We start from the raw sequence: 14,736 nt of genomic DNA on the forward strand, positions 1-14,736 counted from the left end.
CAACTCAGGGCAGCGTCGGATCCTTAACCCATTGATTGAGGCCAGGGATTGAACCTGCGTCCTCATGAATGCTAGTCCGATTTGTTTCTGCTGAGCCACTATGGGAACTCCAGGCTTTTTCTTAGTAGAATTTTGATTCTACTGTAAGTGGGATTATTTTCTTAATTTCATTTTTTGGGGGATTGTTCATTATTAGCAGGTAGAGACACAACTGATTTTTGTGTGTTGATTTTGTGTTTTGCAACTTTGCTGAATTTATTTATTAACTCTAGTAATTTTTTGTGGATTTTTTTAGGGTTTTCTACATACAAGATCACATTTGTGAATAGAGACAGTTTAACAACTTTCTTTCCAACTTGGATGCCTGTTAGCGTTTTTTTTCTTTTTTTTTGCTTAAGTGTTCTGGCCAGAACTTCCAGTACTGTGTTGAATAGCAGTGATGAAAGTGAGAATCCTTGTCTTGTTCCTGAACACTTAGATTTTTTTCTTAAATAACTGCCTGCTTTTATCATCTGGTTTGTAGAATGCCTACTCTCTCCTTCCCCCCTCCCCTTCATTTGCGTCACCATCTTAATAGCTGCAGAGTCCCTGTCTATGTGTGGGTGAATGGACCATGAACAGAAATCTCTCTCTACCTGTTCATCCTCATTTCTGGCGTTTCCCTCTCTTGTTCATCGCAAGTCTTGTTTTGCTTATACTTCTTGCAAAATGTCAGTTTTTTCTCTTTTCATTCCTTTCTTTGTTACGTATACTCACATCCCTGTGACTGTGCACAGCTGCTTTTTCTGCTTGGACCCATCCTTCCCCCCTTGTTGACGTGGCATCTGCTTGCTTCAGGTGTGTTCTTACACTGTGCTGGCCACGCCCTCAGGGAAAACAAATCCTCTTCCTCGTTTACCTCAAATTGTGAGCGTGTTTTTCCTCTGGCACTTTCTTTTTTACAGCCAGACCCATTGCACATGGAAGTTCCTGAGCTAAGGTTTACATCAGAGCTACAGCTTCGACCTATGCCAAAGCTTGTGGCAGTACTGGATCCTTCACCTCCTGAGTAAGGCCAGGGATCAAACCCGCATCCTTATGGATACTAGTCAGGTTCTTAACCTGAACCACAATGGGAACTCCCAGGAAAAGATTTTTAAAATGAATATTCAGAGAGAGCGTTTAAAACACAGGAAGGTCTCAAATCTGTGACACGAGTTCCTGAAAAAGATCAGAGGAGACTGAGATGAAAGAGTAACCAAAGAGACAGTGGAAGAACATTTCTCTCTCTCTCTCTCTCTCTTTTTTTTTCGTCTTTTTAGGGTCCCACCTTCAGCATATGGAAGTTCCCAGGCTAGGGGTCAAATTGGAGCTGCAGCTGCCGGCCTACACTACAGCCACAGCAATGCCAGATCTGAGCCGCATCTGTGACTTACACCGCAGCTTACGGCAACACTGGATCCTTAACCCACTGAGCGAGGCCAGGGATCAAACCTGCATCCTTGGAGATACTAGTAGGGCATTATCGCTGAGCCATGACAGGAAATCTGGAAGAACATTTCTCTCTCTCTCTCTCTCTCTTTTTTTTTTCCTCACTTTTTAGGGCTGCACCTGTGGCATATGGAAATTCCCAGGCTTAGGGGTCAAATTGGAGCTGTAGCTGCTGGCCTACACCACAGTCACAGCAACATGGGATCCAAGCTGTGTCTTCGACCTGCACTACAGCTCACGACAACGCCAGATCCTTAACCCACTGAACAAGGCCAAGGGTCGAACCTGCATCCTCATGGATGCTAGCTGGGTTTGTTAACCCCTGAGCCATGATGGGAACTCCCTGGAAAAACATCTCTGAGTGAAGAAAGCCTTGAATTTCAAGATCAAAGTCTCCACCAAGAATATATTTAAAGGGAGTTCCCTGGTGGCACAGTGGGTTAAGGATCTGGTGTTGTCACTGTAGCAGCTAAGGTCGCAGCTGTGGCATAGGTACAATCCCTAACCTCAAATTTTTATATGGCATGGGCGCAGGCCCCCCCCCCCCAAAGGCAAACAAATGAACCAAAAAGCATGAAAACCTGAGTGTGTCTGAGTTTTCTAAGTATTTAGGGTAAAGAGAAAATAAGATAGATTATCTTTTGGAGTTCCCGTTGTGGCGTAGCGGAAATGAATCCGATTAGTGACCATGAGATTGCCAGTTCGATCCCTGGCCTCCCCTCAATGGGTTAAGGATCAGGCATTGCCAGAGCTGTGGTGCGAGTCGCAGGTGTGGCTTGGATCTGGCATGGCTGTGGCTGTGGCATAGGCTGGTGGCTACAGCTCCGATTCAACCCCTAGCCAGGGAACCTTCATATGCCACAGGTGCGGCCCTGAGAAGACAAAAGACAAAAAAAAAAAAAGATAAATTATGTTTAGGGAAGTACAAATCAGATTTGTATCAGATCCTTTGGAAAAGATGGGCAATGCAGTTAACTCACACATGTCTATAAATTTCAAATACAGCTAAGGAACTAAATGAATTTTGCTCCCAACAGCAGCTCAGTTCCACATACTGGTTTTTTAATGCCTTTGTTCATACATAGTGTGATTCTAAGAAACTGTATGGGTTTATACTATTGCTGTCATGAGCGCCTCTCTTTTAAATGGCTACACAGTCTTTATTTGGGTGTATCATGGTTTAGCCAACTAATTCTTTGCCTGTCAGAGGACATTTAGGTTATTTCTAGCCTTTCAAATGTTATAAGTAACTCCATGAAAAACATTTTAAGAGGGGAGTTACCTACATTTTGGATCATTGCCCCTAAGAAGTAATGAGTGAGTCAATTATTCCTAGTTTTTTTTTTTGATAAAAATCATATAAAAATCAGTATGGTTTAGGAGTTTTCTGCTGTGGTGCAGCAGGTTGAGAATTCGACAGCAGTAGCTTGGGTTGCTGTGGAGGTGAGGTTCAGTTCCCTGGCTCAGTGCGGTGGGTTAAAGAATGCAGTGTTGCTGCAGGTGCAGTATAGGTCACAACTGTGGCTCAGATTCAGTCTCTGGTCTGGGAATATCCATATGCTGCAGGTGCGGCCATTAAAAATTAAAACACCCAACAGCAAAAAAGGCAATCAATCAATGGAAAAATGGGCAAAAGACCTGAATAGACATTTCTCCAAAGAAGATATACAGATGGCCAGCAAACACGTGAAAAAAATGCTCAACATCGTTGATTATAAGAGAAATGCAAATCAAAACTACCATGAGATACCACCTCACACCAGTCAGAATATCCATCATTAATAAATCCACAAATAACAAGTGCTGGAGGGGTTGTGGAGAAAAGGGAACCCTCCTGCACTGTTGGTGGGAATGTAAACTGGTACAGCCACTATGGAGAACAGTTTGGAGATACCTTAGAAATCTATAGATAGAACTTCCATATGACCCCGCAATCCCACTCTTGGGCATATATCCAGACAAAACTCTACTTAAAAGAGACACATGCACCCGCATATTCATTGCAGCACTATTCGCAATAGCCAGAACATGGAAACAACCCAAATGTCCATCGACAGATGATTGGATTCAGAAGATGTGGTATATATACACAATGGAATACTACTCAGCCATAAAAAAGAATGACATAATACCATTTGCAGCAACATGGATGGAACTAGAGACTCTCATAATAAGTAAAGTAAGTCAGAAAGACAAATACCATATGATATCACTTATAACGGGAATCTAATATCCAGCGCAAATGAACATCTCAGAAAAGAAAATCATAGACTTGGAGAAAAGACTTGTGGCTGCCTGATGGGAGGTGGAGGGAGTGGGAGGGATCGGGAGCTTGGGGTTATCAGACACAACTTAGAATAGATGTACAAGGAGATCCTGCTGAGTAGCATTGAGAACTTTGTCTAGATACTCATGTTGCAACAGAACAAAGGGTGGGGGAAAAAATGTAATTGTAATGTATACATGTAAGGATAACTTGATCCCCTTGCTGTACAGTGGGAAAATTAAAAAAAAAAAAATTAAAACCAAACATGGTGTTTCTGCTGTGGCGCAAAGGGGTCAGCAGCGTCTCTGCAGCACCAGGACGCAGGTTCAGTCCCTGGCCTGGGAATTCCACATGCCACAGAGTGGCCAAAAAGAGAAAGAAAGATGTGGTTTAAATTTGGGGGATCAAATTATTCTTTAAACCAAAAGTCCTTTCCACTTAAGTTTAGCTTAAAAAAAGAGTATTTGTTGAGAACAGTGGTTCTCAGCTGGATGCTGGTGGGGTGTATTTGTGGTAGAACTGGCTTTGGCAGAAGAGAATTTGGCTTTTCACAGCTAAGCTGGGAGAAGGGCTCTTGCTGCTGATCTGAGTAGAGTTGGGTGCTGCTGCTTGGCACACAAGGTGCACAAGGAGCCCACAGCAGTCACCCAGCCCTATGTCAGAGTGAGAATCATCAGATTAACAGGTTTTCCTGCTGAGGGGAAACATCCTTGATGTAGTATTTAGGGCCACTGTGTATGGGTCCTGTCTGCTGTAGGAGGGGAGCATTTTATCGTCTTCTGATCAGTCATCAATAGAGGCTGATTTGGGTGAATATGATAGATTTAGGGATTGTTGAACACCTGCCTTCCCTTTTCCACCTCGAGAAACACTGCGTGTTTTATTGGTCCCACAAGCGGTTTGTTTTTGTCTCTTGGGTATTCCTGAAGATGCCTCATCAGTGTCTGGTCCAGACGTTCAGCTCTTAATTTGGCAGTTCTGTGGATATTAGTTAGAGGCCTGCATTAAGCTGCCTGGAGAGAAAATCAAGCAATGCTGACTTAACCAATAGGGACTTACTTTTCTCATGAGATGAGAATTCTGGGGATAGGAGTCCAGAGCAGTTATTGTGGCTCAGTGATATCATTGATGACACAGTCTCTTCTGTTTCTGCTTGGCCTTCCTCAGAATGTGCTTTTGCTGGGGTCACAGCATAGCTGCTGCCTGGGCATTCCCACTGCTCCCCTACATCAGAGCATGTACTCAGCTGAGCCTGGCCTTTTCATAAAAGCTCACCTGCAACTCCCACTGGGGGTTTCTGCTTATTCCCCTTGGCCATAGCTATGTCTCAGGACTCTTGTAGTTGTACGAGAGACTGGAAAATATGGCTTTTAGTTGGATTCATTATAAAAATAAATTCAGAAACCTTTATTAAGAAAGAATAGGCAGCTAGTACATACCTCTGCTGCCACTTTCTACAGTATCAGAATTCTTGTCTTCCTAAACCCACAGCAGTTAAAGGAAGGTAAAGGAGAACAGATAACTGCAATGTTGGAAATTTGAGAGAATAGACTTGGTAAGAATCCTCTCTTTTTAAAAATTAACTGAGGAGTTCCTTGGTAGTGCAGTGGGTTAAGAATCTGGTGGTGTCACTGCTATGGCTTGGGTGCTGCTGTGGCTCAGGTTCTGTCCCTGGCCCGAGAACTAATGCATGCTGCAGGGGTGGCCAAAAAGAAAAAAAAAAAATTTAACTGGAGTTCGCGTCGTGGCTCAGCAGTGCGGGATCTGAGCCTCGTCTGTGACCTACACCCCAGCTCGTGGCAATGCTGGATTCTTAAGCCACTGAGTGAGGCCAGGGATCAAAGCTGCATCCTCATGGATATTAGTCGGGTTTGTTTCCACTGAGCCACAATGGGAACTCCTGCAGCTTGGATTTGATCGTTGGCGCTTGGATTTGATCGTTGGCCCGGCGACTTCCATATGCTGCAGGTATAGACCCCTAAAAAAAACCATACCACCCTCCAAAAAGTATATATTTGCATTGACTGATGTTATACTAGGACTCATTAGTATTTTAGCAAGTTTGTTTTAAAGTACTTTAGGAGTTCCCATCGTGGCTCAGTGGTTAACCAATCTGACTAGGAACCATGAGGTTGTGGGTTTGATCCCTGGCCTTGCTCAGTGTGTTAAGGATCCGGCGTTGCCGTGAGCTGTGGTGTAGGTTGCAGACGCAGCTTGGATCCTGTGTTGCTGTGGTTCTGGTGTAGGCCGGCAGCTACAGCTCCGATCAGACCCCTAGCCTGGGAACCCTCCATATGCCAGGGGAGCGGCCCTAGAAAAGGCAAAAAGACAAAAATAAAATAAAAATAAAGTACTTTATAAACCAAAGAATGTGTGAAAACATGGTTTAAAATTTAATTGACCCAAAAGGTCTCCAGTAAAAGTTTAAAATGACAGTGGGTTACTTTGGAAAGACGAGAGAGGAGCAGGGTGGGGAAAAGCTGTATCTGATGTGTTTTATTACTTTTCTAAAAAAATTACATTTGGAACAAATATGGCAAAAGTGGTTAATAAGTGTTTAATCTCACTGGTGGAAACAGGGGTTTCCTATTATCTGTATTCTCCTGTTTGAAATATTTTGTAATCAGAATTTTAATTACATAGATCTCACCCTCCCGGACAATTAGGCCCCTGGTGTTCCTCGCCAGAAGGTACTAGTGTTTTGATTCCTTCTGGGATGTCTCATGTTCTCAGGCCTGTTTATGTTTGAGTGGGCCGCTCTCCCAGATGGGAGCCACTCAGCATCTTTTGTACCTTTTCACCACACAGTACATCTTTGAGACCCCATCCCCCAAGTGTGTGCAGTGCTTGAGTCCCTTTCCTGGTGCCCAGCCGTCTTACCTCCTCACTTACCGCACATTTCACTTCTGAAGAACACTGAGCTTGCTACAGTTTTGCTCTGTTAGGTACAGTGAACATCTTTGTGCATAAGTCTTTGCACACAGGTGTGTGACTATATGGTGTGAATTTCTGGAGGTAGAATCGGTGGGTCAAGTTTATTATGATCTTACTGGATTGTTCTCATGAGAACATCATAGCAGTGTACATTCCATAGCATCATGTGGAAACACCCATCCCTCACTTGCCTCACCTGCCTCGTGAGACTGGAATTTCTTATTCTTGTCAACTGCTTTCTCTGCACTTGATACAGAAGAGCTGTCAACAGAAACGTACATGTTTTAGTACCATTTTAAGGTTTTTCTTTATATCAGTTACTAACTTCAAATATAAAATTACTTGTACTTTGTAGTGTTTCAACTCTTCATATATTGTTTGAGGTTGTACAACAGATGTAAGCCTAGACCTGAATGGTTTTATTTTACATACAAAATTTATTATTTGACATTTTAAAACTTACTTATAATTTGTGGAAATGAAGCTTTTTCTTCTTTCCATCCAGTTAAAATAATTCGTTACGCTTTCATGTAAAAGTAGTTGAAACTGAAAGGTAATATTTTTGTTCAAGGGAGTTCCCGTTGTGGTGCAGCAGAAACTAATAGGACTGGGAACCATGGGATTGCAGGTTTGATCCCTGGCCTCGCTCAGTGGGTTAAGGATCCGGCGTTGCCATGAGCTGTGGTGTAGGTTGCAGACACGGCTTGGATCTGGCATTGTTGTGGTCCTGGCGTAGGCCAGTGGCTACAGCTCGGATTAGACCCCTAGCCTGGGAACCTCCATGTGCCACGAGTATAGCCCTAAAAAGACCAAAAAATATATATGTATATATAATTTTTGTTTGTTTGTTTTGTTCAACATACTATTTGAGGCTGGTAGGATTTTGATACCAAAACTGAATAAATTGTAATGGACAAGAAAATTAGAAGTCAGTTCAGCTTAAAAATATAATGGGTACATCTTAAATAAAATAATAGTGGTACATAACAAAAAATAGAATATTATTTAGCACAAAAAAGAAATGAGCTATTAATCCCTGAAAAGACGTGGAGGGACCTTAAATGCATATTGCTAAATGAAAATCTATTATTGTAATTCAACACATTACCAGATTAAAGGAGAAAATTTACCATCATGAATGCAGGGAAAACATTGAGAAAAATTCAGCACCCATTTGTGATAAACATGTAGCAAACTAGAAATTGTGAGGATATTGAAGAGAAACATAAGCAAATATTATACTTAGTGGTTAAATCTTGGAAGCAGTTCTTTCAAGATCAGGGAAGAAAAATTCTATTTGAATTGAATAGGCAGTCCTAGCCAGTACAGTTAGGTAAGAAAAAGAATGAGGTATGAATGAGAAACATGAAGTATGCAGAAGAGATAGAATTATCACTGTTTGCTGGTAATGAGAATTTCAGAACCAGCTGCCAGTTGTTGGAGAGTTCAGCAAGATTGCTAAATGTGAGAGTAGCATTAGAAGGTCAATAGCAACAATTGTAAGGGTGTGTATGAGTTTGTTTCTGTGTGTGGCCCGTTGCATTTTCCAAAATGACTGCATCAATGTATGTTGCATCCTGCATGCTCTTTGCACAGAGGGTGTGAGTCCTTGAACTTCAGGGTGGTCTCTGTTCCCTACTCTTGCATCTTGGAAGGCCCATTGAGTGAAAATATGAGCTACAAAGTTAGCTGTCCTAGGGCTTCTGGGACAGAGGGAAATAACTTGGATAACTTACTTATGCCTACTTTATAAAATTGCCTGATGCCTAACTTTTAAAATACGGTTTTCCCACATGTGGTAGTATGAGCAAAATCCCAAATTAATTTTCACTGTTAATGCATTCTCTCTCTGTGTGTTTCTGTTTTTACATGAATTATTGGAATAATGTTTCATTTGGGAGAAAAACTGTCATGATGGATACACCAAGTAGCTGGATGCCTAGTGCAGGCACACCTTCACCAGCTTCTTCTGTGGTGAAGTACCGAGAACCATAAGGTCCTAAAATGAGCATCTTTGGGTCTAGGAATAAATTTTTTTGTTGTTGTTATTGTTGCTTTTTAGGGCCACACCCGTGGCATATGGAGGTTCCCAGGCTAGGGGTCCAATCAAAGCTACAGCTGCCGGCCTATGCCACAGCCACAGCAACGCCAGATCCTTAACCCTCTGAACGAGGCCAGGGATTGAACCCGTAAACTCATAGTTCCTCGTCCGAATTGTTTCTGCTGCGCCACAATGGGAACTCCTCTAGGAATAATTTTTTTTCTTTTTAAAAAATTATTCAGTGAATTTTATTGCATTTATAGTTGTACAATGATCATCACAACCAAATTTTATAGCATTTCTATCCCAAACCCCCAGTGCATTCCCCCACCCCCCAACCTGTCTCCTTTGGAAACCATAAGTTTTTCAAAGTCTGTGTGTCAGTACCTGTGCTGCAAAGAAGTTCATTGTGTCTTTTTTTTAGATTCCACATGTATGTGATAGCATATGATGTTGGTGTCTTGCTGTCTGACTGACTTCACTTAGCATGATAATGTCTTGGTCTATCGATGTTGCTGTAAAGGCTGTTATTTCTTTCCTTTTAATGGCTGAGTAATATTCCAGTGTATATGTACCACATCTTTATCCACTCCTCTGTCGAAGGACATTTAGTTTTTTCCATGTCTTAGCTATTGTGTAGAGTGCTGCAGTGAACATTGGAGTACGTGTATCTTTTCAAGTCATGGTTTTCTCTGGATGGACGCCCAGCAGTGGGATTGCTAGATCAAATGGTAATTCTATTTTTAGTTTTCTGAGGCATCTCCATACTGTTTTCCACAGTGGTTGCACCAATTTACATTCCCACCAACAGTGTGATAGGGTTCCCTCTTCTCCACACCCTCTCCAGCACTTACTGTTTGTAGACTTTTTTTTTCTTTTTTTTGGTCTTTTTCCCTTTTCTAGGGCCGCTCCCTCGGCATGTGGAGGTTCCCAGGCTAGGGGTTGAATTGGAGCTGTAGCCGCTGGCCTACACCAGAGCCACAGCAACGCAGGATCCAAGCCCCATCTGTGACCTACACCACAGCTCATGGCAACGCCGGAACCTTAACCCACTGAGTTCCCATCATGGTGCAGTGGTTAACAAATCTGACTAGGAACCATGAGGTTTCGGGTTCGATTCCTGGCCTTGCTCAGTGGATTAAGGATCTGGCGTTGCTGTGAGCTGTGGTGTAGGTTGCAGAGCGGCTCAGTGAGTATGATGTAATCATGGCTTCTTCCACTGCTTTTTTTTTTTTTAATTACTCAATGAATTTGTTACATTTGTAGTTGTACAATGATCATCACAATCCACTTTTATAGGATTTCCATCCCACAACCCCAGCGCATCCCTCCACCCCCCCTCCATTGCATTAATTGTTCCATACAGTGTTTATTGCTTGTAGATGTGGAATACAGCATGGCAGTAAAAGTATATGCAGGGAGAGCCTGCCTTCTTGAAGGATCTTGGTTCGGTACTGAGGACTCACACTTACTAGCTTTGTGACCTTTGATAGATTATTTCACCCCTGAAAGCCTGTCATACAAAAATGGGGCAGATATTCCTTCCCACTGGCATTGTCAGAATTGAATAAGGTCATGTAGATGACATATTTTGCATAGTACTTGGTGTATCTTAAGTGCTGAACCATAGCTATTTATACGGACTGGGAAAGCATCTGTTTTGCTATATAAAATACAAGAGAAATATTAAAACATATTTTTGTTCTTTTAAGGAAATTCGCAGTGAGTCCCACGACTATCCTCATAGAGTGGCCAAGTTTCCAGAAAACAGAAATCGGAACAGATACAGAGATGTAAGCCCATGTAAGTACTTGTGGGGTGTGTGTGTGTGTGTGTGTGTGTGTATGTGTGTGTGTGTGTGTTGGTTTGTTGTAGGAGGCAGGGCATGATTGAAAAAGTGTAGGGTCAGGGTTGATAAATACAGTGATTTTTTTCATATTAATATGGTACATGTTCTTTAAAGAAAAATTTTAAGGCCTAAATAGTAGGAAGGAAAGTTGTCCATAATTATTACATCCTTCAACATAGCCACCATTATTTTGATGTTTTTCCTACCAACCTTTTTTCTTATACTGATTTTTCTCTTTTTAAAATAATTATAGGAGTTTCGTCGTGGCTCAGTGGTTAAGGAATCCAGCTAGGAACCATGAGGTTGTAGGTTCGATCCCTGGCCTTGTTCAGAGGGTTAAGGATCTGGCGTTGCTGTGAGCTGTGGTATAGGTCGCAGATGCAGCTTGGATTCCAAGTTGCTGTGGCTGTGGCGTAGGCCGGCGGCTACAGCTCCGATTCGACCCCTAGCCTGGGAACCTCCATATGCCGCAAGTGCGGCCCTAAAAGGCAAAAAAAAAAATATATATATATCGTGAATTCATTTATGTATACTTATTTTCATGTTATTCCATGGACTTTATTGGTATTATTTAAAGTATTTATTGGTGTAATTTTTCCTTCCCCAAATTGCAAAAGTAGTGTGTACTCACTGTAGAAAAATTTTAAGACAAATGTATAAAGGAAAAAGATCCCATGATTTAAAAACAACATGATTTTAAAAAAAGAAGTCCTCTTCCTTCAGCTATCATTTCAATGATCAATTTCCCATGGGTGTTGCTCTCATAAGAGGAGGAGGTGACTCATTAAATCCAGATGAACCAGGGAATTTTTTTTTTTAATGTATAGCTGGTTTACCATGTTGTGTTAATTTCTGCTATACAGCAGAGTGATTCAGTTATACGCACATATATATTTCATACTCTTCTTTTTTCTTCTTTAATTGCTGTGCCTGTGGCATATGGACATTCCCAGGCTATGGGTTGGATCAGAGCTGTAGCTGTGCCTACACCACAGCCACAGCAACACCTGATCTGAGCCACATCTGCAACCTACCCCAAAGATTGTGGCAACAGTGGATCCTTAATCCACTAAGGTCAGTAATCAAACCTGCATCCTCATGGATACTAGTCAGGTTCTTAACTCACTGAGCCACAACAGGAACTTTCTCCTCTTTTTTTTTTTCCCCCCGCTGTGCCCATGGCATGTAGAAGTTCCCAGGTCACATGCCGTTACCACCTGTGCCACCGCTGCAGCAATGCCAGATCTTTAACTTGCTGTGCCACATGGGAACTGCCTGTATTCTTTCCATTATGGTTTATCACAGGATATTGAGTATATTTCCCTGGGTTATACAGTAGGACCTTGTTGTTTATCCATCCTATGTATACTAGTTTACATCTGCTAATCCCAAACTCCCAGTCTGCCCATCTCCTCCCCACCTCCCTGGCAACCACAGATCTGTCCTCTATGTCTGTGAGTCTGTTTCTGTTACATAGATAAGTTCATTTGTGTCAATTTTAGATTTTACATACAAGTGATATCATATGATATTTGACTTTCTTCACTTAGTGTGGCAATTTCTAGGTCCATCCATGTACTGCAAATGGCATTATTCATTTTTTTTTATGGCTGGGTAATATTCCATTGTATTTATGTCCCACATTTTCTTTATCTATTTCTCTGTCTATGGACACTTAAGTTGCTTCCATGTCTTGGCTTTTGCAAATAGTACTGCTATGAACATTGAGGGCATGTATCTTTCAAATTAGAGTTTTCATCCTTTCTGGATATATGCCAAGGAGTGGAACAAGAGAACTCCTAGTGTTTTAAGGCACCTCCTTACTGTTCTCTGTCATGGCTGCACCAGTTTACATTCCTTCTATTAGCATAGAAGGGTCCCCTTTTGTCTACACCCTTTCCAGCATTTATTATTTGTTAACTTTTTTTTTTTTTAGAGCTGCACCCTTGGCATATAGACGTTGCCAGGCTAGGGGTCAAATCGGAGCTGTAGCTGCTGGCCTATGTCACAGCCACAGCAATGCTAGATCCAAGCCGAGTCTGTGACCTACACCACAGCTCACAGCAATGCTGGATCCCCTAACACACTAAACAAGGCCAGGGATTGAATCTGAATCCTCATGGCTACTGGTTGGATTTGTTACCACTGAGCCATGATGGAGAACTCCACTTGTTGACTTTTTAATGATGGCATTCTGCCTCCTGTGAGATGGAACCTCATTGTAGGGTTTTTTGGTTTTTTTTTTGTCTTTTTGTCTTTTCTAGGGCTGAACCCAAGGCATATGGAGGTTCCCAGGCTAGGGGTCTAATCAGAGCTGTAGCCACTGGCCTACGTCACAGCCACAGCAACGCCAGATCTGAGGCATATCTGCGACCTGCACCATCGCTCACAGCAATACCAGATTCTTAACCCACTGAATGAGGCCAGAGATCGAACCCGCAACCTCAAGGTTCCTAGTCGGATTCGTTAACCACTGAGCCACCACGGGAACTCCTCATTGTGGTTTTGATTTGCATTTCTCTCATAATTAGTGATGTTGAACATCTTTTCATGTGCCTGTTGGCCACCTCTATGTTTTCTTTGGAAAAATGTAACTATTTAGGTCTTCTGCCCATTTTTTCATTGGGCTATTTGTTTTTTTGTTGTTGAGTTGTATGAACTGTCTGAATATATTGGAAATTAAGTCTTTGTCATATTGTTTGCATATATTTTTTCCCAGTCCATAAGTTGTTTTTTTATTTTGTTTATAGTTTCCTTTGCTGTGCAAAAGCCTTTAAGTTTGATTAGATCCCATTAGCTTATTTTTGGTTTTATTTCTTTTTTCTTTTTTTCTTTTTGTTTTTTTCTCCCTGTCTTTTCTAGGACCGAACCCAAGGCATATGGAGGTTCCCAGACTAGGGGTCTAATTGGGGCTGTAGCCACTGGCCTACACCAGAGCCACAGCAGTGCAGGATCCGAGCCGTGTCTGCAACCTACACCACAGCTCACGGCAATGATGGATCCTTAACCCACTGAGCGAGGCCAGTGATCGAACCTGAAACATCATGAATACTAGTCGGGTTCATTAACTGCTGAGCCATGACAAGAACTCCTATTTTTGCTTTTATTTCTATTGCCTTGGTAGGCTGACCTAATAAAACTTTGGCGCATTTTATGTCAAACAATGTTTTGCCTATGTTCTCTCCCAGGAGTTTTACAGTGTCATATATTTAAGTCTTTAAGCTATTTTGAGTTCATTTTTGTGCATGATGTGAGGGAGTGTTTTAGTTTTATCAATTTACATTTAGCTGTTCAGCTTTCCCATCACCACTTGTTGAAGAGACTTTCTTTTCTCCATTGTATATTTTTGCCTCCTTTGTCAAAGATTCATCGACCACAAGTATGTGGATTTCTTTCTGAGCTCTCTGTTCCATTGATTTGTCTGTTTTTTTGCCAATACCACACTGTCCTGATTTTTGTAGCTTTGTAGTATTGCCTGAAATCTGGGAGAGTTATGCCTTCTGCTTGGTTTTTTCCCCCTCAGGATTGCTCTGGCAATTCTTTTATGGACCTAGAATATGAATTTTAGGATTATTTGTTCTAGTTATATGAAAATGCCATGTGTAATTTGGTTGGGATTGCATTACATCTGTAGATTGCCTTGGGCAGTCTAGTCATTCTGACAGTTCCTCCAGTCCAAGAGCATGGGATATTTAGGAATGTGGCTTTTTGTTGTTCATGTTGTTTTTTCTCCTTTTTCTTTTTTTGGCTGTATCCGTGCATATGTAAGTTCCCAGGCCAGGGATCGAATCTGGGCCACAGCTGCAACCTATACCACAGCTGCAGCAACCTTAACCTTAAGGCAGATCCTTAAGCCACTGTGGGCTGGGGATCAAACCTGCGCCACCTCAGAGACAGTGCCAGATCCTTAACCTGCTGTGCCACAGTGGGTACTCCTAGGAATATGTATTTTTCAAAAGCTCCCGAGGTGATGCTGGTCATTTTTCCTGATTGGTAGTCCTTGTGTCATTTCTACACATAGTACTGAACAGTCATTGGCTTGGTTCGGAAAACTTGTGTTGAAGACCAGCTCTGTGTCTCCCTTTGCTGTGCACAGAGAGAACTGTGGGTCCACGCACCCTGACCTCTAATGACGTCTACTGCAGGCACGAGATGTACCCAGAGAAGCACAGTGGT

General features: G+C 42.1%; 1 protein-coding gene across 3 annotated transcripts in view; it reads left to right on the forward strand.

Annotated features, from left to right (window-relative positions):
* Positions 1 to 14,736, forward strand: part of PTPN2 (protein tyrosine phosphatase non-receptor type 2) — a 77,200-nt gene that overhangs the window by 11,274 nt on the left and 51,190 nt on the right. For all 3 annotated transcript variants that reach the window (XM_047793613.1, XM_047793612.1, XM_047793614.1), the window contains exon 2: positions 10,424 to 10,514. In XM_047793613.1, the coding sequence (XP_047649569.1) occupies positions 10,424 to 10,514 (91 nt within the window). The remainder of the gene's footprint in view (positions 1 to 10,423; positions 10,515 to 14,736) is intronic.

The sequence above is a fragment of the Phacochoerus africanus genome, chromosome 8 (genome assembly GCF_016906955.1).
Source record: "Phacochoerus africanus isolate WHEZ1 chromosome 8, ROS_Pafr_v1, whole genome shotgun sequence".
In the NCBI taxonomy this organism is placed as follows: Eukaryota; Metazoa; Chordata; class Mammalia; order Artiodactyla; family Suidae; genus Phacochoerus; species Phacochoerus africanus.